The sequence below is a fragment of the Hylobates moloch genome, unplaced genomic scaffold, assembly GCF_009828535.3.
Source record: "Hylobates moloch isolate HMO894 unplaced genomic scaffold, HMol_V3 SCAFFOLD_20, whole genome shotgun sequence".
Classification (NCBI taxonomy): domain Eukaryota; kingdom Metazoa; phylum Chordata; class Mammalia; order Primates; family Hylobatidae; genus Hylobates; species Hylobates moloch.
The window spans coordinates 25,740,388-25,766,127 of NW_026652295.1; the positions used below are offsets into that span (position 1 = coordinate 25,740,388).

The following is a 25,740-nucleotide window of genomic DNA, read 5'->3' on the forward strand; positions in this document are numbered from 1 at the left end:
CAGGGTCTGTTATAAGGGCTCTGCCTCTGAGAATATAGTGAATGCCTTTCAAGGTCTCTCTGCCCTCCCTGTACCACATTTAGCATTAGTGACCTCTTGTCTTCCAATACATGCCCATATCACATGGCCCTGCAGCCTCACCACATGGACTGGGTCTGGGATGGACACCTGACCCAGGCTAGGCCAGAGGACCAAGTGACATGTGGCCAGTTACTCCTGTAGCAGATGTGCATGGGAGCTGTGGGAAGAAATGTTCCATTCATGGTGTGGACTAAACAATGGTGGATTGCAGAGAGAACACCAAAGCCTATGAGCAGAGAGAAGGCTACAAGATGGAAAGAGTTTAGGCAAATTTCTCACGTTTGGTTCTTTTAGAAGCCCAGTATCATTTCTTCTCTTCGAAAAAATGTGTTCTTTTGAGGCAAGGTAAATGTACTCATTAATATTGCTTGTAGTCCTAATATTCAGAAGCTTACGCAACTATTATAATATGTTCAGTGATTCTGTGAGTCAGGAATCTAGAATTACGGGGCAGAGTAGGAATGGATTTTCTGTGTGCCAAGATGTCTAGGCCTCCCCGGGAGTACTCCATAGCTGGAGATGACACAGCTATATTACCTTTAAAGACTGTAGTTTATTGCAAAGCAAAAGGAAATCAGTGCTCGCCCTGTATCCTGGTTCTTCTAGGGTTGGCAGGTCCATAAAGAACCTTGCTAAAGTGACCCTTCCTGTCTCTATCCCTCCCACTACAGAGCATGGTTGGGTTAGTTTGTTACTACCTAACCGGGCACACCCCAGTAGAGCCTGATTTCTTTCTAAGCTACCCCATCGTCAACTGATCCTCTTCCTTCTCAGAACACACATGTTTCCCTCTAGCTCAGATCAACTTTGGCAGAGGCTGAGGCCTGGCTTAGCTGGATGCTTCTGGCAAAAGGGCTACTTCAAAGACCTGGGCCTTATTTCTTCAGGTAAAAAAATATAAAGTCAGATCTCATCCTGGCTGGCCATGCTGTTAGACCCTTGCATCCTTCTCTTCTGCCTCTTCTCAACAGCTGCCCAGTCCTGTTTGGAATTCATATACATACAGTTCTAATACTGATGTATTTACCCTCATGAGCGACTCAACCCAGAATCTTATTTGAATTATAATCCAGAAACATCAGGTGATGTGTGAAACTACTACTGTATGAGAAAGAGACAGTTTAAGGGTCAGTCCAATGGAAAAAACAGTTCTCAGAGCTTTCTTTAGCTTATTATCATCAAAGAGCTTTCTCTGCAGAAGGAACCCACTGGTTCCTCCTTCCCAGTCCTAGAAATCCTGACCTAGAGTGGCTTAATCCTGCTAGCATCTCTCTCTCGCACTCTGGTGCCAAATGACTCCAGGAACTGGGCCATGACGTGGTGGGAATGACCTTACCCTGAGCATGTCACTCATGCATTGCACAACAGCTGACAGCAGAGCTTAGAGCTTAGAGCCGGGCCCTGTAAGGTGAGAGGAATCACATCCTGCAGAAGTCTGTCCTGAGAAGCAGGTACTCCTGTCACAGCAAAGACACAGTGGATACCTGAGTAACAATAATACAAGACAGGACATGGGAACAGCAAAAGATTTGGGTGTCACAAGAGGCTGAGAACACTTCAGGCAGGAACATTCAGAGTTCTTTTTGGAGAAGGTAGGCACAAAGGCTGGGCAGGATTTCATGGAGCAGAGATGGAGCAAACAATTCAAGTGAAAGGCATGGCATGGAAAGGGAGTGCTGGCCACAGGGAGTGCAACTTTGTGATGCAAGGCCACTGTGGAGCCATTGCTAGCATATTAACTGCAAAGTTTTGAATTGAATCAGAAGGGAATTGGAGGCCTCCAGACTAAGCATTTAGACACTTGAGGGGAATATTGGTAACTGGGCCTCGGGAAGATTATTCTGGAAGATATCTTTACAATTACAAGATTGGAGCCTTTGGGAGAAGGATGATGTTTACGGGAGGATGGTATGTGTGCTGGTGTGTGTGCTTGTGTGTGGCTCTTGGACCCAACCTGACCAGCTACTATCTAGAAGGTGACGGACAACTAGAAAGTTTTGCTTATTTCCATCTTCTGCCACCACCAGAATGCCACCTCTCTGAGGGAAAGGGTTTTTGATCCTCACTCAGGATTCTCAGCACCTCTTATCCAATAGCTTTGGAATGAATGACAAGGCCTTCATAACAGCCACTGCAACTGCTGTCTCCTTTCCTTTGCTACTCCTCCCACTCCAGCCATGCCTGCTTCCCGGAAGCCCTCCTGTGCTACAGGCCCAATCTCCAAAGCCAGCAAGTTGAACAAGAGTCCTCTGGCTTTGGAAAGAGGGCGGCTTATGTTTTGCTCCTGATGTGTCCTCCCGAGCAAAATTGCCCTCTACATAGAGAGGCCTCTCCTTGTGGACACCAGCAAAGCCACCGACCTCGGTGACAAACTGCAGGGAATCTAGAGAGAGAGAGAGAGAGAGGGAGAGAGAGAGAGAGAGAGAGAGAGAGAGTTGCTTTCGAACAAAGAAAAAGGAAATAAAAATACCCGATAATCTCAAAATGTTATTTGCTGCTTGAAATTTGTGATTCGGTGTATTCTACCTAGTAACTGCTGAGAAATAAGGTTCGACACCATTGGCTGGTTCACTCACACCCGGCCAATCCTGGACTCTAAAATACTTAGGGAACTCGTGACTGTGGAAGCCCAGGGGACCAGATCCCGGTTCCTGCAACTCCAGACATGGCGACCTAGGAGAAAGGAAAGAACAATTTTTTCTCCTCTTTTGGGAAGGTTTGTGTCTAGTAGTGCCTGTGCCCTTGGGCGGCTTGGAGAGAAGAGGGACGACTGGAGAATCGTCGAGAACCAGCGGAGAAAAGAAAACGCAACGTTAATTCTAGAAGGTAGGAAACGGATGGGAGGCGCTGCAGCTCCGGGGTGGGCACAGTAAGTGGGGGAAGCGGGATCTACTGTGGACACGAGATGGGGTCCTGGGACAGAGAAGGCCCACCGGTGGGGAGGCGCGGCCTCGCCTGGCTTTGCCTCAGGCTGCCCGGCGTGGGTCACGGGGAGGAGGAAGTGAAGGGAGGAGGAAGTGAAGGGAGGAGGAAGTGAAGGGAGGAGGGTGTGATAGAATCCAGCGACAACTGAAGAAACTGCATTCTGGCCAGAAAAGTGAGCTGAGGAGGGCGGGAAAAAGTCCCCCTTGATCTTTGCATTGATGGCTTACTTCATGGAATGTTTAAGGAATCCCTCTCTCAGGAGATACCTGAGCCTTCGGATGCAGGGGACTCCCTGAAGTTGGGGCACTGATGAGACCTACTTGAGTGACAGGAGAGGTTGGGCCCGACCAGCACTGAGGTGCCAAGACTCCTAGGCTGATTCTCCTCTGTAACCCTAGGCCTCCTGTCCCTTCCTGCTCTGGGTGCTCATGGAACCAGCTGCTGCTCTGCACTTCTCCCGGCCAGCCTCCCTCCTCCTCCTCCTCCTCAGCCTGTGTGCACTGGTCTCAGGTAGGGATGTGTGCCACTTGCTGCTGTCACCCATCAGAAAGGAACATCAACCCTGTAGTCTGCAAAGGGAAAGAAAGAAGGACTGTGGAGTTGTTGACTTATCCTTTCATTCTGAACATGTTCACTGAATTTATACCAGCACTGTCCAAAAGAAACACAGTGAGGCACAAAGGTCAAGAACATGTACAACTGCAAATTTTCAAAAAAAATTAAATTTTACTTTTTATTTCAAAAAGTAAAAAGAAACATGAAATAAATGTGTGTACTATATTTTCACTCCAAATAATCAAATATGAATATTTAAATACTTAGTTAATATACCATATTACCAATGAGATAGTCAACATTTTGAAATTTTAAATCTTCATAATCCTGTGTGTATTTTACACTTACAGCTCATTTCAGTTGGAACTAGCTAGTGGATATGTGCCCTATTGCACAGCTCAAGTCTACAGTACACTCAGGCACAGCACTAGATTGGGAAATCGAGGAAAAACCCCTCAAGGGCACAGGGTGGACAGAGGGTGCTCAGGGCGGGTTCCCCAGGGTTTCCTTCATGAAGCAGAAGCACATTTTATAGTTACTGCTCCCAGGGGTGCTGTCGACTAGCCACAGCTATTGGTCCCCAGATTTCTCAGCCCAAAGAGACCCTATGGCCATGGAAAAAATATGTTTCTCCCTAGAATATCTGCTTCCTTTCTTGCCTTAGAGATGTGAAGGCTGGTGTCTTTGTCTGACTCTACCCCTTTGTTGAACAGCCCAGTTTATTGTCGTGGGGCCCACTGATCCCATCCTGGCCACAGTTGGAGAAAACACTACGTTACGCTGCCATCTGTCACCCGAGAAAAATGCTGAGGACATGGAGGTGCGGTGGTTCCGGTCTCAGTTCTCCCCCGCAGTGTTTGTGTATAAAGGTGGGAGACAGAGAACAGAGGAGCAGATGGAGGAGTACCGAGGAAGAACCACCTTTGTGAGCAAAGACATCAGCAGGGGCAGTGTGGCCCTGGTCATACACAACATCACAGCCCAGGAGAACGGCACCTACCGCTGTTACTTCCAAGAAGGCAGGTCCTCCGATGAGGCCATCCTGCACCTTGTAGTGGCAGGTGTGTCACTTCATTTTGCTTTGTTACTTTGGCACAGTGTGACTTTGGGGAAAGTTTCTCTCCTAACCTCAGGCCCATTGCAGACCAGCACATTTTTGTCTGGACTCCCCTTTCCACAGGGAGATTCCACAGGGACACTCTCCCTGTGGAAATGGAATTCCAGGGAAAAATCCTTCCTCCTGCACAAGGGCCACATGAGTGGGTTTGCCCTGCTAAGCCAAGGGCTTCACTTCTTGAGAAGCACATGCAGAATTCAGCTGAGGCCGTGAGCAGGGGAAAATGGTCAGTCTCGGAAAAGAAGTCTTATACCTGCCTTAGCATTGAACTGTGCACTTCTTTTGGGTTTTTTTTATTTTTTGAGATAGAGTCTTGCTCTGTTGTACCCTCGCTGGCACGATCTTGTCTCACTGCAACCTCTGCCTCCCAGGTTGCACTTCTGAGAGTGAGAGGAGACACTGTCAATAATTGTTCCAAGATAACTGGAATAAACAATGATTACCCAGAGAACTACAACATATCAAATCTTATTTCTTGATAAATATTAATCTTTACTTCTTCTTTCCAAAAATGCTGATTGCAGAGAGAGTGACTTATTGTAAATAGATGGTTTTATTAAACCAAGACGAAATACAGAAGCAAAATTATATATAGTTCCTGCTAACTCCATAGAGAAAGACTACGAACTTCGCTGGGAGGTAATAGGGAAGCCTTCCACGTAAAAATGCATTTAAACTGGGATTTCTAGGAGTTTGTTAAAATGACATTAAGTGATTACTTCAGTTTTGGGGTTAGTGTATTATGCTTTAAAAGATATATTTGGGCTGGGCGCGGTGGCTCATACCTGTAATACGAGCACTTTGGGAGGCAGAGGCAGGTGGATTACTTGAGGCCAGGAGTTCGAGACCAGCCTGGCCAACATGGTGCAACCCCATCTCTACTAAAAATACAAAAACATTGGCCAGGCTTTGTGGAGTGTGCCTGTAATCTGAGCTTCTTGGGAGCCTGAGGCACGAGAATTGCTTGAACCCAGGAGGCAGAGGTTGCAGGGAGCCGAGATCTTACCACATCACTCCAGCCTGGGCAACAGAGCAAGACTGTATCAAAAATTAAACAACAACAAAAAAGATATATTTGAGGACTGAAAAAGCCTTTAAGGTACAGGATAATCTGTGGTGGCATTTCACTCCATCAGACCAGAGGAGGTGAGGACTAGGGAATTGGGTCGTTCCCTGGGGGCCTCAAATCATAACAGGTAGGAGACCCCATCTTTGCTACACACAAAGGCACCCTTGAATCTGATTAAAGCAGAATATCATGGAAGGAGGGTTTCTTGACCCTGCATCATGACTGTGTTCGTAGCAGCACTCCAGGGCTGACCAGTTATGGTTTCTGTGAGGCAGGAATCTGCCATTCTTTGCCTATAAAACTGACACTGGCCTGGCCTTTCCCACTCTGAATTGGATTGCTTAGGACTTTTTGTTTGTTTGTTTATTGTATTCTCTTTGTTAGGTTGGTTGGTGGCTGATTTTGCCCTTCAATCTATTTTGTCATGCTTGCCTGTATTGAACCTCATGGAATGTTTTGAAGAACTTCGTTTTCCAATTTGCTGAGTTATTTTAATTCTTATTCCACTGAGCCTTTAAATGTACAAGTAGTTTTTTCTCTTGATAAAAATTAAAGTGACCCTGGGCCGAGTGCAGTGATTCATGCCTGTAATCCTAGCATTTTGGGAGGCCAAGGCGGGTGGGTCACCTGAGGTTAGGAGATGGAGAACAGCCTAGCCAACATGGTGAAACCCGTCTCTACTAAAACTACAAAAAGTATCCAGGCATGGTGGCACATGCTACTTGGGAGGCTAAGGCCAGAGAATCACTTGAACTCAGGTGGCCTAGGTTGCAATGAGCTGAAATCTTACCATTTTACTCTAGCCTGGGCTACAGAGCAAGACTCTGTCTAAAAAAATAAATAAATAAATAAATAAATAAATAAAACTAAGCCTGGGCAACATGGCAAAATCCAGTCTCTACAAAAAGATACAAAAAAAAAAATAGCTGGGCATGGTGGCACATGCCTGTAGTCTCAGCTACTTGGGAGACTGAGGTGGGAGGATCACCTGAGCCTCAGAAGTCGAGGATGCAGTGAGCCATGATCATGCCTCTGCACTCCAACCCAGGCAATAGAGTGAGACTGTGTCAAAAAAAAAAAAAAAAAAATTTTTTTTTTTTAATTAAATTGCGCCAAAGCACCAGACTTAAGTTATTGGTTTAATTTCCTGTCTTTGGTAAAATTCTTTGGGAGACTTTACAAAGGAATTACTCAGAAGAAGTTTAGATGGTCACACATGGCTGAAAGGTCTCCCAGGACCACACTTTTGCAGCTCTTCCATACCTGGTGTTCACTCTTATGGAAGATTCATTTAAAGATGGATTGTAGTTAGGGTGAGTCTAGTTTCTTAGGATTTTTGGTGATGATCTCTGATATTGAAAAAGTGGTATGGTTATCTTAGTCCCTGGATGATCCAGATCTTTCTAATAAGTTGATGTTCTCAAAGTACTATAAGAAAATCACCCAGCCTGGGCAACGTGTTAGCCAAGAATGGTGGAACATGCCTGTAATCCTAGCTAGTTGGGAGACTGAAGCAGGAGGATCTCTTGAGCCCAGGAGTACAAGGCACAGTGAGCTATGATTTTGCCACTGCACTCCAACCTGGACAACAGAGCTAAAACCCTGTCCCTAAAACAACAAAAGCAATACTGCCTAATGGATGGAGCCTCTGGGAGGTAAACAGTGTGAATTAGGATTACAGTTGGCTTTGCGGGCTAGATCTGTCAAGTCTCCTAAAAACTATCACCTCCTATGGGCGATAGAAAGCGGTGGTTATGTGAAGTTCTGAACTAGACAGAAGGGTCAATGTCTTTGGATCAAAAGGTTTCTTAGGATTCTGCCCACCTGGCAGACTTTTGTCCTTCTCGTTATTATTCTAGAGCTTCTGGAAGCTGAGGTCTACTGAGAAGTTGTCCCAGAAGCGGAAAGTGAAATCCAAAACTTGCCTGTTTGAAGTTGGAGTCGACACATCCACCTCAAAGTGAGAAAATTAGTCTGGCAGGATAAATTGAACAAGCATTTATGGCAGACAGATAGATGCTTGGTGCTGTGATGGGGCCTGTAGGTGGACCACAAAGAAAAGGGTGCAATGGGATCCTTTCCTCTTAGAGAGCTCACAGTTTATGTGGCCCATTGGTCTCCTGGTGTTCTCCAACATCAATGTTCTTTCCTCCTTATCCTCATCCTTTTTTTCTTCCTTCCTGTTTCTTGCTTCCCATCTCCCTCTTTTTTACCTTTACTTTCTAGCTTCACAGAAGAGATGCAATAGGCACAGAAGAGATGCAAAAGGCACTGACTTTTGCCTGAACCCTGGTATCTCTCCACAGGACTGGGCTCTAAGCCCCACGTTGAAATGAGGGGCCACGAGGACGGGGGCATCCGGCTGGAGTGCACATCTAGAGGGTGGTACCCAAAGCCCCTCACAGTGTGGAGGGACCCCTATGGTGGTGGGGTTGTGCCTGTCCTGAAGGAGGTCTCCATGCCTGATACAGACGGCCTCTTCATGGTCACCACAGCTGTGATCATCAGAGACAAGTCTGTGAGGAACATGTCCTGCTCTATCAACAACACCCTGCTCGGCCAGAAGAAAGAAAGTGTCATTTTTATTCCAGGTTAGTTCTCTGCCCTCTGAGACTCGTCAAGTGCATGGGGGATCCTCAGCACACAGATGGAGCCCAGAGTGGGGATGGGGCCAGCAGTGTGGGTGGAATGGTCCTGGGCCCTAAGGACCTGGAGGCTGCAGCTGAGCTGAGGCCTTTCCGCTTCTCACAAAAGGAGAATCAAAGTGTCCCAAAACTAAGGAGTAGGAGCCTCTTCTCTGAGGGTAAACTTGTTTTTTTTGTTGTTGTTGTTGTTGTTTTCCCCCCGATAAGGTCCTCACGCTGCTGCAATTTTTTTTTTAAGACAAGTTCTTGCTCTGTCACACAGGCTAGCGTGCAGTGGCACAATCTTGGCTCACTGCAACCTCCTCCTCCCGGGTTCAAGCAGTTCTCATACCTCAGCCTCCCGAAGGCTAGGACTACAGGCACATGCCACCACACCCGGCTAATTTTTGTATTTTTAGTAGAGATGGGGATTTCACCTTGTTGACCAGGCTGGTCTCGAACTCCTGACCTCAAGTGATCCACCTGCCTCAGCCTTCCAAAGTGCTGGGATTACAGGCATGAGCCACCATACCCGGCCAGCAATTTTTAGACATTGAAAACAACCATAACACATGGAGGGTGGTGTGGATAAGTGACTCTCTACACTTGGTGTTCCTATATGCTGTAGCCATCCCTTCCTGCACAGGGGATTTTCCACAGGACAAAGCTGTGGAAATTCCTTATAGACACACACTCATAATTCATTCAACAAATGGTCAAGAAGCATATCGTATGTTCAAGACACTGTTCTACCAAGGGTAAATCATTGAACAAATTATATTAAGAACTCTTCCCTCAAAAAGTGATTAAATAATTAGTTAACCATATATTCTATCAGATGGTGATGAACATCTATAGGAAACATTAAGCAAGGAAGGAATAAAGAGGCAATGTGAGACATTGCAATTCTCAACAGAATGGTCAGGGAAGACTTCACTGTAAAGATGGGAATTGAGCCATCCCGTCTGATGGCAAGGAATCATCAGATGCTTAAGGACTGAGCAACCCAGCTACAGGAAGAGCATATGCAAAGGACCTGGGGAAGGAACATCTCTGGCAGTTTCCAGGACCCCCAGAAGGCGATGCTGGTGTGGCTGAAATGGAGTGAGTGCAGGAAGTGAAAGGAAATGAATTCACAGAGGCAATGAAAACACGTTATACATGGTATCGTAAGCCACAAACAGTCTTTGCTTTTTAGGGCGAGTGACGGGGAAAGCATTGGAAGGTTTTGAGTTAAGAATTATGATCACACTAGGGCTGGTCTGTTGAGAATAGACTACAGAAGGTAAGGGCAGAATAAGAAGGAGGGCACTGCAGTATTCCAGGCGTGAGTGATGGTAGCTTGAGGCAGGGTGGTGGCTATGCTGACTCAGCATGACGGGTTAGCTTTATTCATCCTGGTCGTTCCCATGGTGACTGGTTTGCTACCTCTGGGCCTTGGCCCTGGAAGCCACTGAGGTGTCAGCCAGGTGTGAGCCAGCATCACTTTCTCCATCTGAGTTTTCTGAGGGAGAAAGCAACAGAGCAGGTGGCTGAGGAGCTCTTTAGGTGTGCTCCTAGGGGCACTCTTACCCCAGATGTTCTGTTTCAAACTAAGTGGACGTTTCTGGCTGCCTTTTCAGAATCCTTTATGCCCAGTGTGTCTCCCTGGGCAGTGGCCCTGTCTATCATTGTGGTTATTCTGATGATACTCATTGCCGTATGCATCTATTGGATCAACAAACTCCAAAAGGAAAAAAAGATTCTGTCAGGGGAAAAGGAGTTTGAACGGGAAACAAGAGAAATTGCTGTAAAGGAACTGGAGAAAGAACGTGTGCAAAAAGAGGAAGAACTTCAAGTAAAAGGTAAAAGAGGCTGAGTGTGGTGGCTCATGGCTTGAATCCCAGCACTGTGGGAGGCTGAGGCAGGCAGATCACTTGAGCCCTGGAGTTGGAGACCAGCCTGGGCAATAAAGTGAGACCCTGTTTAATTAAAAAAAAAAAAAAAAAAGAAAGAAAAGAAAAGAAAAAGAGTAGGAGGACAGTTCACCACCATAGAAAGGACACAACTCTCTCAGGTACCAGCATACAGAAGAGAGAGGAAATGCACAGCAGCAGCAGCAAGGACTTGGAACTCTCATGTCCTTGGAATGAATCTCTCAGAGCTTTCATTCTTACACTCTGCCCACCTTGCATTCATTCATCTGGCTACATAAAGTACTAAATGGTTGAGCAAAAGCAAGTGTAACAATGTACTGGTACTACCCAGCCACCTGATCATACATCAGTTCTGGTTTCTGACAGTGCCCTAGGCATGAGGGAAAGGAGATGTTGCTGTTCATAGAAAGGATGGTTCCTGCATTGTTTACTATAAACCCAACTTCTTTTAGTTCTTCTGTCAAAGATATGATTTTCTTTCTGTTTGTTTTTCAGAGAAACTTCAAGAAGAATTGCGTAAGTTTAGCCTTTCCTGAACTACTCCATGTACAATTTGAGTTCTGCTCAATTAGCAACATCTCATGACATTCGTCTCTGTCTGTCCCTTGCAGGATGGAGAAGAACATTCTTACATGCTGGTGAGTGCCTCTGATGTTCCCTCAGATCTCAGCTTTCTCCCACTAGCCAGCTAACAGGACTTCTTAGAGGAAATGAGCAAGGGGCCCAGGGGAAGGTGGGGACAGGAGGGAACGGGGGTCAGTTCATCAACAGTGTCCCAGCAATTATGCATCATGGCTCTTCTGTCAGGGAATCCCGGCAGCTCTCAGTCAACCCTATGGTTTACATCCCAGGATCCTCTATCTTTTGGAGTAATTTAATGCATGATCACCAGAGGTGTCCCATATATAGTAGCCTTCCTAAGAGTTACATTTCAGTAGTTGTTGTTCTTTGATCCTGGATAAATTTGAAAAAAGACAATGCTATCTTAGCAGCTTATATCCTGGGGATGGTGTAGACTGTGCCAAGTTGAAGACCCATGTGGGGAAGAGGCCAGGAGGGTCCCTAGTAAGCCTGACATAAGGGTGTACCAGTAGGTGGCCAGAAATGCCTTTCTGCTCCTAAGAGAACACTGATACTTTGTGTATAGCCTGCCAGGGGAGGGGGTTCGGGTGGGTGGGAGAGCACAGAACCCAACTGCCCACTCCCAGTGAGCACTTTTCATCTTATGATTCAGCCCCTCTGCCCGTAAGCACCACAGAATCCAAGCTTTACCAGATACCATGGCACATGGAGCTTTCCTCTTTAGGTGAATTTCAAAATTGCCACTGTCAACTTGGGACAAAACAGCAAATTGTCACAGCCAGACATATTAACTTGGGGAATGGAGGAAATAATTTTAACACAATAGAAAGGTAGACTGAATAAGTAAGAATAAATGCAGATGGGAGAGGTCTGCAGAATGCCCGGAGTCTGGAGCATTTCTTATACCTACAGAAGTGATACGTGAAGACATCAGACCCATGTTGTTGAAGCAAAACTTGATGGGAATAGTTCCTCCCTACATTACCCCTCAGGCAACAGGTTTTCTTTTGGGGACATTATTCTCCTTCTTTATTTTTTGAAGGGTGCCCTTGTCAGTCATTTAAGTCAGTTGTGATCTGGTAAAAGGAACACATAGGACCAATGAAGAGACCCTTTACCCTCCAGGATAGTGTGAAGGGAAAGACTCACCTTAGTTGATCCACTGGGGAGAGGAGGAGCAGGACATAAAGCCTCTGTGCTGGTTTGAGCCAAGTTGGAAAGTTTCTAAGTAAAGAAAATCCCAGAGATCATAGGTCTTCATTTGGGGTTTTGTTTTGTTTTGCTTTGAGATGATGTCTCGCTCTGTCACCCAGGCTGGAGTGCCATGGCACAATCTGGGCTCACTGCAACCTCTGCCTCCCGGGTTCAAGCAATTCTTGTGCCTCAGCCTCCTGAGTAGCTGGGATTACAGGTGTGCACCACCATGCCCAGCTAATTTTTGTATTTTTAGTAGAGATGGGGTTGCACCATGTTGTCCAGGCTGGTCTCGAACTCCTGATCTCAGGTGGTCCACCCGCCTCGGCCTCCCAAAGTCCTGGGATTACAGGCATGAGTCACCGGGCCTGGCCAGAGATCATATGTCTTGAATAGAAAGGGGAAAACATCTTAGAATGCTGAGAGAAAGTAAGAATGATTGATTTTACTTCATTTGCTAAACTTTCCGGATTTCTTAGAGCTCCAATTCTTCTCAAACTGAGAGAACTGCTTCTGTCACTGGAAAGACAGACATGCAGCTTCAGTAATTCTCAGTGTGTGAGCTGCCTAGGATCAGAGAGCCTTCATGGAAGTGGCCACTACATGGGGATCCTTCAAACATATCTGAGACCTCTCTGGGGATCAGGAACCACACAATCCCCAGGGTTCCTGAGACCCCAGGCCTAAACCTGAGACTTCCTCTGCAGTCGATGTGGTCCTGGATCCAGACACCGCTCATCCCGATCTCTTCCTGTCGGAGGACCGGAGAAGTGTGAGAAGGTGCCCCTTCAGGCACCTAGGGGAGAGCGTGCCTGACAACCCAGAGAGATTCGACAGTCAGCCTTGTGTCCTAGGCCGGGAGAGCTTCGCTTCAGGGAAACATTACTGGGAGGTGGAGGTGGAAAACGTGATTGAGTGGACTGTGGGGGTCTGTAGAGACAGTGTTGAGAGGAAAGGGGAGGTCCTGCTGATTCCTCAGAATGGCTTCTGGACCTTGGAGAGGCATAAAGGGCAATACCGGGCCATGTCCTCCCCTGATAGGATCCTCCCTTTGAAGGAGTCCCTTTGCCGGGTGGGCGTCTTCCTGGACTATGAAGCTGGAGATGTCTCCTTCTACGACATGAGGGACAGATCGCACATCTACACATGTCCCCGTTCAGCCTTTTCCATGCCTGTGAGGCCCTTCTTCAGGTTGGGGTGTGAGGACAACCCCATCTTCATCTGCCCTGCACTCGCAGGAGCCAATGGGGTCACGGTGCCTGAAGAGGGCCTGACACTTCACAGAGTGGGGACCCACCAGAGCCTGTAGAATCAATTCCTTGGTCTCACAGCCATGTAGACAAGCCCTGGTCATCTCAGCAGCCACCGCACAACGCCCCTGGTGGAAGACACGCCCTCCTCCCCTCTGGTCACACAAGAGAACGTCTTCCAGCTGCCTCTTTCACACCCACTCCAGACCTCAGCCCGTTTTCTCCTCCTCACTAAGCTGTGTTTTTAGTAGTTCCTTTGCTTGTAACTATGCGATGGGATCCAGGCATAGGGAACTAGTTATTACACAGCTCCCAGCCAAGAAGAAAGTGTGAGAAGTTGATGGGCAGCGAACCTGCTATTTAACATCAGGTTGACCACATTGAGCCCAGTATTCCAGTTGGCACCAGATGATATGGACTTGGAATGAGGCCAACAGGGTTCACCAGGGTGTAAGAGGAGAGAGGAATCCACAGGACCACCGGAGAGGAGAGGGAACAAGATATGCAGGTCAGAGATAGAGGAAGTGGAACTAGAGAGCTGGGAGAGACCAAGGTTGTAAGGGTGGCTAAGTCCCACCATAACAGCTAAGGGGACCTGGGAGATGATGGCTCATTTCCACCCAACCCCAGGATTTCCAGAGCGCACATCCACAGGCCTGGACCTGGGATGAAGATGAATGAAGAACATGGATGCACGTGGATGTGGTTTGGCTCAGGTGTCCCTGCAGTTGGCAAGGAGTCAGTACTCAGTCCCTGAGTGTGGTTGAAGTTTGAGGTCCTGGCTGAGCCAAGGAGTAATGGACCAGATCTACCTCAGTATTCAGGTTCAGTGGGGACACTAGTGGCTTCAAACTTCCTGGTCTCATGGTATCTTGAGACATCTTACAAATGATGGAGGATTCCAAAGAGTTTTTGTTTATTTGGGTTAACATTTGTTGGTATTTATGGCATTTGAGATTGAAACTAAGAAATGTTTTAATTTATTACCTTTACAACATTTATTTACATTACATACATACATTTACAACATTTATTAATTTATGTTAAAATAGCATGAATAAGCCAATTACAGGTTAATATAAGTAGAATGTTTGTGAAAAAATCATGGTATCCAAAGCAAAATAAATTTTATTGAGAAGTGTGGCATTGATTAACTTTTTCCAAATCTAATGTGTGGCTTGAAAGAATATGACTAGATTCTCATATCTGCCTTTATACTCACTCTGTTGAGATATCGTAGACTATATAGGCTCAGGAAAACTTTATTCTAGTGACAGAATGAGATTAAAAACAACAAACTGTGTTTTATTATTAATATGAAAATAAGATTATTAACCTTGCAGGCCCCTTAAAACAGTTCTGGTCAACTAAGTGAGACCTTGTCTCTACCAAAAACAAACAAAAAAAATTAGGTGTGGTAGCGCACGCCTGTAGTCCCTGCTTCAGGAGACTAAAAAGACTAACTCCAACTCCTGGCTTGAGCCAGGAGTTGGAGTTTGCAGTGAGCTGTGATCCTGCCATTGCACTCCAGCCTAGGCAACAGAGTGAGACTCTGTCTCCAAAAACCAAAACACAGGTCAGGCACGGTGGCTCACGCCTGTAATCCCAGCACTTTAGGAAGACGAGGTGGGTGGATCACCTGAGGTCAGGAGTTCAAGACCAGCCTGGTCAACATGGCAAAACCCCATCTCACTAAAAATACAAAAATTAGCCAGGCATGGTGGTGGGCATCTATAATCCCAGCTACTCAGGAGGCTGAGACAGGGAATCCTTGAACCCCAGTGGGGCAGAGGTTGCAGTGAGCCGAGATCGTGCTGCTTCACTCCAGCCTGGTTGAAAGAGTGAAACTCCCATCTCAAACAAAGGGGGGAAAAAAAAAACTTATGTCAGAAACCCCCCCCACCCTACCCCAGGAATCCTTAAACCATATTTAAGAGTTGGGATAGAGGATTCGGGAAGTTAATCAATGTGATGATTAATTTTAGGTTCAACTTGATTGGGTTAAGGAATACCTAGACAACTGATGGAGCATTATTTCTGGATGTGTCTCTGAGGGTGTTTCCAGGGGAGACTGGTATGTGAGTCAGTGGACTGAGTGGAAGAGATCTGCCATCAATATCTTTGGGCACCTTCCAATCAGCTGTGGGCCCAACAGAGCAAAAGGCAGAGGAAAGGTGAATTCTCTCTCTCTCTGTCTCTGTCTCTCTCTCTCTCTGTCTCTCTCTCTGTGTCTGGAACACTATTCTCTTGCTCTTCAATATCACAACTCCAGGCTCTCCGGCCTTTGGTCTTTGGGACTTACACCAGTGGCCCTGAGGTTGTCAGGCCTTGGGTCTTTGGACTGAGTTACGCCATCAACTTGGTTCTGAGGCTGTCACACTTTGACCGAGCCATGCTGCCAGAATCTCCAGCTTGCAGATGGCCCGTCGTGGGATTTCTCAGACTACATAATTGCATGAGCCAATTCCCTTAATAAATGCCCTCTCATGTCTGTATCCCCTATTGGTTCTGTCTCTCTGGAGAACCCTGACTGCAGCAATCAGGCATCTAAAATGCTGGCTTAAATGACAGTGTTTTGGATTTTAGACAACTCAGTAATCCAGTTGTAAAACTGGGTTGAACAAAAAGCTTTTTAAACAGTCTGAAATTATATTACTGAAATTACAAATGACACACTATGGGAAGAATCAGGAACATATATTAAAATACCTGATTTGTTAAGGCCAAAAACAGGGTTGTTTATGTGCATGTTTTAGTCTGTCCAGACAGCTATGACAAATATACCAAGACTGAGTTGTTTATAAACAACCAAAATTTTTTTCTTGCACTCTGGGAAATGTAAGATCAAGGCACCAGCAGTTTGGTAACTGGTAAGAGCCTGCATCCTTGTTCACAGCCTTTTAAATGTGTCCTCATATGGCAAAGGAGAAAAGTAGATGTCTGGTTTTAGTCCCAAGAAACTGGAAAGATGGGCCGGGCGCGGTGGCTCACGCCTGTCATCCCAGCACTTTGGGAGGCCAAGGCAGGTGGATCACTTAAGGTCAGGAGTTCGAGACCAGCTTGGCCAACATGGTAAAACCCTGTCTCAACTAAAACCCAGGAGGTGGAGGTTGCAGTGCACCACTGCGCTCTAGCCTGAGTGGCAGAGTGAGACTGTCAAAAAAGAAAAGAGAGGGAAGGAAGGGAGGAAGGGAAGAAGGAAGGAAGGAAGAAAGGAAGGAAGGAAGGAAGGAAAAGTAACTGGAAAGATGAAGTTTTAATTTCTGAGATGGGGAAATGGAGAGACGAGGAGCAAGATGGGGGTGATGCAGAACCAAAGGTTCAGTTGTGGATACATTAAGGTTGAGGAGCCTATTAGAGATGCACATGGAGATGCAGAGTAGTCCATTGAATAACCAAGAGTCCAGGTGAGACCTCAAGGCTGGAGATAGAAATTCCATACTCAACTTTCCCATATGTTTGAAGAGTTTCATGATACACTGTAGTGGGTAGAGGGAAGAATTGCATTTTGTTATTAATAACAGTCCTGAATATCATTGGCTTTGACAAAATGAGGACTTCTTTTCATGTCAGTAAATATGGATGGTGGCCATCCAGGGCTGATCTGAGAGCTTGAAATGTCATACATGCCCCAGCTTAGTTCTGTCTTTATTTTCTTCTGTCTTAGCATGTGGCTTGCATCTTCATTGTTGCCTCATGGTCACAAAAGGGCTGCCCAGCTCCAAAGTCCATATTCTAGATAAGAGGAAGTAGAAAGTAAGGGGAGTGTAAGGGTCTACCAGCTGTTTAGCCTCCCCTTAAATAATCTCTCTGATAAACTTCCACCCTGAAGCAATTGGCTCAAATTTAGTCTGTTGGCTTCCCCTATCTACAAATGAGATGGACACCTTGCAATAAGAAAATGGGATTTTATTACTGAGAAAAGTGGATCTGGTATTGAACAAGCAACCAGCCAACTCTACCACAGAGCCTAAATTCAAACTGTTGTAGTATCATTTTCTATCAGCCAAGGTTTCAGCTAAGTCCTAGGAGTTTTAATTACTTTAAGGGTCTGTTTTATGACATAAACAAATGATAGGCCTTTATATTTTATTTGTGACCCAACTAAAGTTGCAAGTGCTAGTGATATAGGATTTTTATCTGTCACTTTGCAAGCAGGGGACCTCTGGCCAGCAACACCCCACCCAAGCCTCGCTTGGCTACACTGGCATGCCCCAGCTCACCTGTGTTATAGCTTGTACCCACGTTCGGCAGTTCCTGAGCTTTTGTACCGTGCCCAAGAAGAATGAGGATACACTAAACATTGAAGGGTGAGGAGGGCTGAGAAGAATTTTATCAAGTGACTGAACAGCTCTCAGTGGAGAGGGGATGCTGGCACCCCTACCTGAAGGCAGGAAAGCTCCCCCTGTGTGGCTGGGTCCAGGCCTGTTTTATGGACTCAGAATGGGAAGTGTGTGCTGAATGGTTTGTGAGTATGCAAAAAAGGTTAAAGTGAAGACATCACCCAAAGGTGGCCACAATGGTGTAAAAAAAAATTAGGAAAGGGTGGGTATATTGAAAGTAGTTGAAGGGTGGGGACCAATCAGAGGAAAGTGCACCAAACAGGAAGACAAGTTCTCAACAAGTTCTCAATCTGGGCTGAGGATTTACCTTGTAGTTTGGCTTTCAGGCTTTAAATTGTCTTCAGCTTGGAGGTGGGGTTTCACCGGGGACCCATTGCTACCTGCCTAGGCATCTGACTGCCTCCTGTCTGCTATCACTAGGTCCCAAGGTTTGTAGCAAGGACCCCTTACAAAGCCATCCCCCACAGTCTACCCGAAGGTTAACCTTAGAACATATTTCATTGTCAGAGTGAGAAACAAATACACGTGAAAATACAGTATGGCACAAAAAAGGAGCAAGAGGTGAAGAAAGCCTCAGTCACACCCAAAATAATTTTGTGAAAAATAATTATGCAGTTACAGACAGCACTAACTCTGGATACCAGAAAATTCTATAATTCGGTAATGGATCTGAGACCTGAATTTTGGAGGTACTAAAATAGATGCAATAGATCTAGTTTTCATTCTGTTCATATTTTCATTTGGCTCTGTGGTAAAAGATGATAATATCAAAAAAAAAAGATGATAATATCCTCCATGTAACAATTACATGCAAGGGGATGTCTGCAAACTGCCACAGTATCATTTTAATTAATTCCTATCTTCTCTTCTTAAAATCTTTTCATTTTTCCACTCAGTTCTCCTGATATTTCTGCTATGATATAAAAGACAGCTGAATGTGAAGAAACACTGATTATACACATAACACACACATTAATGATTCAAATATGTAAACACAGAGAGCTGCAAACACTTTGAGAGGTAGGGCTGAAACTTTTCGTCAATGTGTACAATTCAATATCGTTTCAGTTTTCATTCTAACCGTCCCCAGTGGCTTCTGCCCAGCAACTGATGAGAAATGGTACCTCTGAGCCAATCAAAACACAAATTCCTACAAAGAGGATTCTCTTAGTGTTTCTCAGACCAAGTGTACAGCACATCCTTTCTTTTCCTTTTTTCTGGATCAGAGAATCTTAACTAAAGCAGAAATAATTGTGTTAAACTAAATTTGGTATGAGATATGTATACATTTAGCCTGAGGGATGGCTCCTTACTTGAGCCCTTAAATAATGAACTGCAACCTAACTTAGTATGTAAACTAACTGAAAGCTTAAGGCATGGGAGTATACTTTTGTAACAAATAGCTGAGTCTCAGCCAATCCCAGTAGCGGAACTTCAGTCGGCTGCAGTCAACCCTGCAGCCAAGTGATCAGACTATGTTCAAATAAGGCCAACTCTGAGCTGTAACCAATTAAGCTGTTTCTGTATGTCACTTCCCTTGTGGAATGGAGCTCACTGAACCTCTCTGATGGCTGCCTGATCATTCTGATGGTTTGCAAATTGTTCTTTGTTCAAATTAAACCCTGCTAAATTTAATTTGTCTGAAGTTTTTATTAACAACAGAAAACTATTGATTACCTTTTTTTGTGGGCTATGATTTTCAGATAGGAATATTAAGGAGTAAGTGGGGAAAATTGCTTAGAGCCAGGGCTACAAGGCCTGGAAGAAGAGGGACTGAAAAGCTGAGAGGGGAACTGGCATAGAGAAAGGGGTGAGGCTAGAGAGGGTAGAATGCAAAGGGTAAGGACCTGAAGAGGCTGAGATTTGGCTGAAGAGGGACAAGCTGAATGGAGAAACCTTCCAACTGCATGTTCTTAGGAACTAACTACAGTCAGAAAGGAGCAAAGACATTTTTTTTTTTTTTTTTGTCAGACAGAGTCTCGCTGTTGCCCAGGCTGTAGTGCAGTGGCACAATCTCGGCTCACTGCAACGTCCGCCTTCCCAGCCAAGCAATTCTCTGGCCTCAGCCTCCGGAGTAGCTGGGAATACAGGCATACACCACCACACCTGGCGAATTTTTTGTATTTTTAATAGAGATGGGGTTTCACCATGTTGGCCAGTGTGGTCAGCCTGGCTGGTCCTGAACTCCTGACCTCAAGTGATCCACCCACCTTGGCCTCCCAAAGTGTTGTGATTACAGGCATGAGCCACTGCCCCCAGCCAGGAGAGGAAAAGACTCCTAAAATATCTCCTGGTTATGTTTAGGAATGTATTCCAAAAGGTTCTAAAAAGAGATGTGCCTTAAAGATTCATATGTATATTGTAAATTTTCAACTCCATATTTTCTAGATTTTCAACTCCATATTTTCTAGATTTTCAACTCCATATTTTCCATATTTTCAACTCCATATTTTCAACATCCCCACAACAGCCTGTCAACACCCTGCCCAGGTGACCAAGTACACCAGTGCAACAGGGCTGGTTCCTGCCTGCTTGCCCTTGCTTAACTGTGACCTAGTGACCTCCCATCTTTTGATCTTTATTCCTCTAGTTCACTTCCTTTGTCACTATCTCTGCAACCCACACCCACTTGCCTTAATCACCTTAACAGCAAATGCTGAATTATTGTAAACAAAAGGAGTCTGTCTTTTTAGTGCATGGGTCCCCAGGTATGTATATATGAATATGCAATGAACCTCAGGATACTAAGCTTCACTTAAGGATTTTTCCTACAAGGACACAGCTGTCACATTTGGGGTCATTTCGTTTTGTTTTGTGACTGTTTAACCAAGCTAATGGAGGAACTATTGGTACAATGAACTCAAAAAATGTACAGGATCAGCAGGGCGTAGTGGCTCACGCCTGTAATTTCAGCACTTTGAGAGGCTGAGATGGGAGGATCACTTGAGCCCAAAAGTTCAAGATCAGCCTGGGAAGTATAGTGAGACTTCATCTCTAAAAAATTAAAATAAAATAAAATAAATACGAGAAAAAAAGAAAAATGTACTGGATTGAGGGGAAAAATTTATAATGCAAACAGAAGAGCATTTATGATTGAAGTGAGAGAAGGATAATGGGGGAGGATGGTGAAAGAACATCAATATAAATTTATATTTAAATTTACATAAATCCAGTGCAGGCAGCGTTTCAGGGGAGGGAAGAGTCTATTTTTCTGTTGATTTCCTGGGCTAAATTCCTGACTGACTCATTGCTGAAAGTAAATAACATATTATTATAGTTGAAAGATTTTTTTTTAGTGTAGTGATTTCAAGCTTTGCTCATTTATATGCAACCCATGAACGCCTCCCTTCTCCTATGTCTCTTTTTGAGTTGTAGGGCCAGTTTGAAGTTTTATATATCATTTACCAAACTTAGGGTGGTGAGTGGGTGCTGATGGCAGCCTGCTTTGAAAATCTCCACTGGAGAGAAGACACAGCAGGATTCAGATGCAAATGACCAGAGCACTCCAAGTTGCAAAGAACTGCTGAGCGGGTCTATAGAGCCCATAGCTCTCTCCTGTCCATTCATCAGCTAGGCTGAAGCTCCTGACAGACTCACACCAGTATCTTGCTGCTCCAGAAAGGTCGAAGATGGCAGTTTTCCCAGACTCTGGCTTGCCTAGATGTCTGCTCACCCTCATTCTCCTCCAGCTGCCCAAGCTGGTTTCAGGTAGGTCTCTCTCTCTCTCTGGCCTGCAGAGTTAAAACATCTCAATAAAAATAAAGTATAAAAAGAAGCTAGAGCCCAACCACTTGGGCACATGTACACAGGATCTCCTGGGGCTGTGTCACAAGCCACTGGGCATTCATATCTGGCTCAGAATAAATCTCTTGCAATATTTTACAGAGTTTGACCCTTTTAGTTTGACAAAATAAATTCAACTCATAACTCCTGAGTTTGGGCTCTGGGCTGTGGAGTTGTCTGGAAATGGGTGCTGGGCTCCCACTGCTGCCTTTCACTCAAGGCCCCCAGATATAGCAACCATCTCTTAGTATGTAAAGATCTGATCTCAAATCATCAGGAGCTTCCAAGTTATTTCATTTTTATTTTTTTCTCTTCTTTTCACCGATGTTCGACGTCCAGGTTATTTCTAAGGTAACAGAAAGAAGCAGAACACATTTCTTGTGCCTGACTGATCAGTTGATGTTTTGTAGGCGATAGGATTCAGATAGTAACAGTCCTCCAGTGCGTCCTTCCCACTCTTGTTTTCTTCCTCCTCCTCCTCACATCTCAGCCCCAGAGGCCTATTGAAGAATTTCTGTTCATTTTACAAAGAAGCTCCTGAAATTTTTATGTGAGTTTTGTCTATTTTCCTCCTTCTTCTTCCTCTTCTTCTTCCTCTTCTTCTTCTTCACACCACTATACAAACGAGGAAGTTTAGTTTTGTCTTTTACTTTAAATTACACAAGATTTTTTTTCTCTCTCTCTCTCTCTCTGTCTCTTTATTATTTTAAATTGTTTGTAGAGATGGAGACTCGCTATGTTCCCTAAGTCTGGTCTTGAACTCCTGGGCTCAAGTGATCTTCCTGCATTGGCCTCCCAAAGTGCTGGGATTACAGGCATGAGCCACCATACCCAGCTGATTTTCTCTTTAACCTGGCAATGATTCTTGTTTCTGTTTTATTATAGAATGGAAACTGGCTCAATCTTGTGCAGGTCAGTGGCTGGGCACTCCTCTGGGTGCTGAGATTTAACCTCTGAGGTATCCAAAGACCTAAAATAAGTGGAAATGAAAAATGCCGATACCCTTTTAGTGATGAACACAGAGATTTTAAGTTGTGGGAAAAAAAAAAAAAAAGAAAAAAGCCTAATACTTCGTTGAAACACAGAGAGGGGCTTTGGAAGATGGCCAAGAGTCCAGCTTCCTGTGAGATTATCTCACAAGGCATTACAAGCCCTGGGCACAGTCAACTCTAACATCACCCTCTGGCTGCTGGTGACAGAGGGAGCCTGGGGGAATGGAGACCCCTGAGCAGGCCAAACAGACCTCCCCCTGAGGAGACCTGTCAACTCCTACAGCAATGCTCTGTTTCTTACAAGCAAAAATAGTCCTGTAACCATAACACTCACCAATGGTCAGACTTTTTGTTTCTGTCTTTCTCTCCAGTTGAAGTGACTCTGGACCCAAACACAGCCCTCCCTCACCTCTTTCTTTATTAGGATTCAAATCTGTTTGACTGGAAGATTCATGTCAGAAAGTGCCTGAAAAACCAGAGAGATGTGACTCCTGGCCCTGTGTGCTAGGCCTGGAAGCCTTCACCTCGGAGAGACATTACCAGGAAGTGGAGGTGGGAGATGGGAAATAATGGTTGGTTGGAGTCTGTAGGAAGAATGTGATGAAGAAAATTCTCCTTGCTCCTAAGAATGGGATCTGGGCTGTGGAGTCATCTGTAAATGGGTACTGGGCCCTCTCTCAGAAGACAAGGGTCTGAGAATTTGCAGAATTAAGGTGTTTGTTGCTTTTTTCTTTCCAGGAAAATAATATGTTGGGTTATTGCAGAAACACATACTTTATTTTCTCTAAAATCCCATAAATGCTTGGTTCCAGAATTTCAAGCATCTTTTTTTGTTTTTGTTTTTGTTTTTGTTTTTTTTTAGAGATGAGGAAGTTGAGGCCAAGAAAAGTGAAAGTATTTAGTTAAAAACACATAGTAAGTGACTGAGCTGCAAGTAAACCAGTCCCCCAGCTATTCATGCAGTAAAATGACTGAACTACAAATGGGAATGAGAACAGATTAAACTAATCTGGAGCCAGAGTTGTTAGAAAGTTCTCTAGGGAAATCCATGAGCATGTCCCCATTGGTTCAAGGATTTCTTATGCAGAGAGAGAGAAATAATGTGATATCTCTCACATGAACTCAGGGGCCAACTTTGGATAGAACTGAAAGCTGTACCTGAGAAACAAAGAGAAATATTCCTTCCTCCTTCATTTTATACTATTTCCAGCACCAAAACCTTTTCTTCTCTCTGCCTGCGCTCTTCCGCACAAACCATCCAACTCCATTCTCACTTCCCCACTGAGGCGGATGCTGTGGTGCCCTGCCCTGATCACTCCGTGTTGGACTGAGACACACAATCAACCAGCTGCAGAGAGTGTTGGTGCCTCAGGGCCCTCAGCTGACTCCATACCATGGAATTGTTAAAGACCAAAGAGAGCCCTGTTGCCCAAGGTTATTCCACCTCTCAGTGAGTGGACCACATCCAATGACTGGACAACATAGGTGTAAAGGTCCTGGACCCCTTGCACAAGGTGCACAACTCTGAAGGGTCACCCCAGTTCCAGAGTTCATTGTGAGACTGCATTATATTTCAACTTCTCCTTCTGTCTATCCTCTTTCCTTAATTTCCCCAAGGTATTGATGCTGAGGGGCTCCCCAATGGATGTCCTATAGTCTATTTCTCTGGAACCACCAAAGACAGGGATTCTCAAAAGTGTGGTCTGACTCTAAGATCCTTTCAGGGGATCCATGAGGTGAAGACTTTTTTTTTTTTTTTTTTTTTTTGAGACGGAGTCTCACTCTGTCACCCAGGCTGGAGTGCAGTGGTGCGATCTCAGCTCACTGCAACCTCTGCCTCTTGGGTTCAAGCTATTCTCCTGTCTCAGCTTCCCGAGTAGCTGGGACTACAGGTGTACGCCACCACTCCTGGCTAATTTTTATGTTTTTAGTAGAGATGGAGTTTCACCATATTGGTCAAACTGGTCTCAAACTCCTGACCTCAGGTGATCCACCCATCTCTGCCTGCCAAAGTGCTGATATTACAGGTTGTGAGCCACCGCACCTGGCCAAGACAATTTTTACAATGATACTAAAATGTTATTTGTGGCTGGGCATAGTGGCTCATGCCTGTAATCCCAAAGCTTTGGGAGACCAAGGCGGGCAGATCACTTGATGCCAGAAGTTCAAGACCAGCCTGGGCAACATGGTGAAACCCCGATCTCTACAAAAAATACATAAAATTAGCTGGGCATGGTGGTGAGTTCCTGTAGTCCCAGCTACTCAGGAGGCTGATGTGGGAGGATCACCCGAGCCTCGGAAGTCGAGGATGCAGTGAGCCATAATCACGCCTCTACACTCCAGCTTGGGTGACAGAGTGAGAACTCTGTTTAAAAAAAAAAAAAGAAGCGAGAGGATCACTTGAACCCAGGAATTCAAGACCAGCCTGGACAACATAGTGAGACCCCTATCTCTATTTTTAAAAATAAATAAATTAATTTTTTTTTTTAGTTATTTGCCTCTTTTACTCACACACTCTCACATGTGTGCATTGGAATTTTCCAGATGTTGAAGACATGATGACATCATCCCTCTGACACCTATTGGAATGTATGTCACAATGTGTATTATTGTGTTTAAAGTGCTGTGTTTTAAGGGCTGGGCATGGTGGCTCACACCTGTAATCCCAACACTTAGGGAGGCCGAGGCAAGCCGATCACTTGAGCCCAGGAGTCAGACCTGGCCAACATGGTGAAAACTTGTCACTATGAAAAATAAAAAAACTAGCCAGACATGGTGGTGCGTACCTGTAATCCCAGCTACTAGGAAACTGAGGCAGGAGAATCATTTGAATTTGGGAGGCGGAGGTTGCAGTGAGCCGAGATTGTACCACTACACTCCAGCCAGAGCAACAGAGCGAGACTCTGTCTCATTAAAAAAAAAAAAAAAAAATCTGTTTTATTTATTTATTTGAGAAAGGGTCTCAATCATTCTTCGCCCAGGCTGGAGAGTAGTGGTGCCATCTAGGCTCACTGCAACCTTCACCTCCCAGGCTCAAGCGATGTTCCTGCCTCAGCCTCCCACATAGCCGAAATTACAGGTGCATGCCACCGCACATAGCTAATTTTTGTATTTTTTTGTAGAGACAAGGTCTCACTATGTTGCCCAGGCTTGTCTCGAACTCCTGAGCTCAAGCAATCCACCCACCTTGGCCTCCCAAAGTGCTGGAATTACAGATGTGTACCACCACACCCAGCCCAGTTTTAATTTTTAAATGCCAAGTGTTGATAGATATAACTCACATAAATAAAAACTCTCTGGGTTTCTCAA

At 45.1% G+C, this 25,740-nt stretch overlaps 1 protein-coding gene across 8 annotated transcripts; it reads left to right on the forward strand.

The window, feature by feature from the left end:
* The first annotated feature begins 2,708 nt into the window (after window positions 1-2,708).
* LOC116459850 (butyrophilin subfamily 2 member A1) lies at window positions 2,709-24,120 on the forward strand. Of its 8 annotated transcripts, none has more exons than XM_032140597.2 (9): window positions 2,709-2,907; window positions 3,405-3,516; window positions 4,275-4,622; window positions 8,054-8,338; window positions 9,994-10,215; window positions 10,783-10,803; window positions 10,899-10,925; window positions 22,325-22,351; window positions 22,803-24,120. In XM_032140597.2, exons 2-9 carry the CDS (start codon window positions 3,435-3,437, stop codon window positions 22,853-22,855), a joined length of 1,065 nt encoding a protein of 354 aa, XP_031996488.1. In that variant the 5' UTR covers window positions 2,709-2,907; window positions 3,405-3,434; the 3' UTR covers window positions 22,856-24,120. The 8 variants fall into 8 exon arrangements, with proteins under 8 accessions (XP_031996488.1, XP_031996489.1, XP_031996491.1 ...); XM_032140598.2 differs by having other exon boundaries at window positions 22,856-24,120; XM_032140600.2 differs by lacking the exons at window positions 22,325-22,351; window positions 22,803-24,120 and adding an exon at window positions 12,543-19,291.
* The last annotated feature ends 1,620 nt before the right edge of the window (window positions 24,121-25,740 follow it).

What these genes read in the sequence shown, in the direction of transcription:
- LOC116459850 (XM_032140593.2), top strand. Translation starts at nt 3,435, where the DNA reads ATGGAACCAGCTGCTGCTCTGCACTTCTCCCGGCCAGCCTCCCTCCTC. An exon ending in GAAACTTCAAGAAGAATTGC is followed by an intron (nt 10,804 to 10,898) that starts GTAAGTTTAGCC and finishes TGTCCCTTGCAG; the next exon opens with GATGGAGAAGAACATTCTTA. An exon ending in AAGAACATTCTTACATGCTG is followed by an intron (nt 10,926 to 12,770) that starts GTGAGTGCCTCT and finishes CTTCCTCTGCAG; the next exon opens with TCGATGTGGTCCTGGATCCA.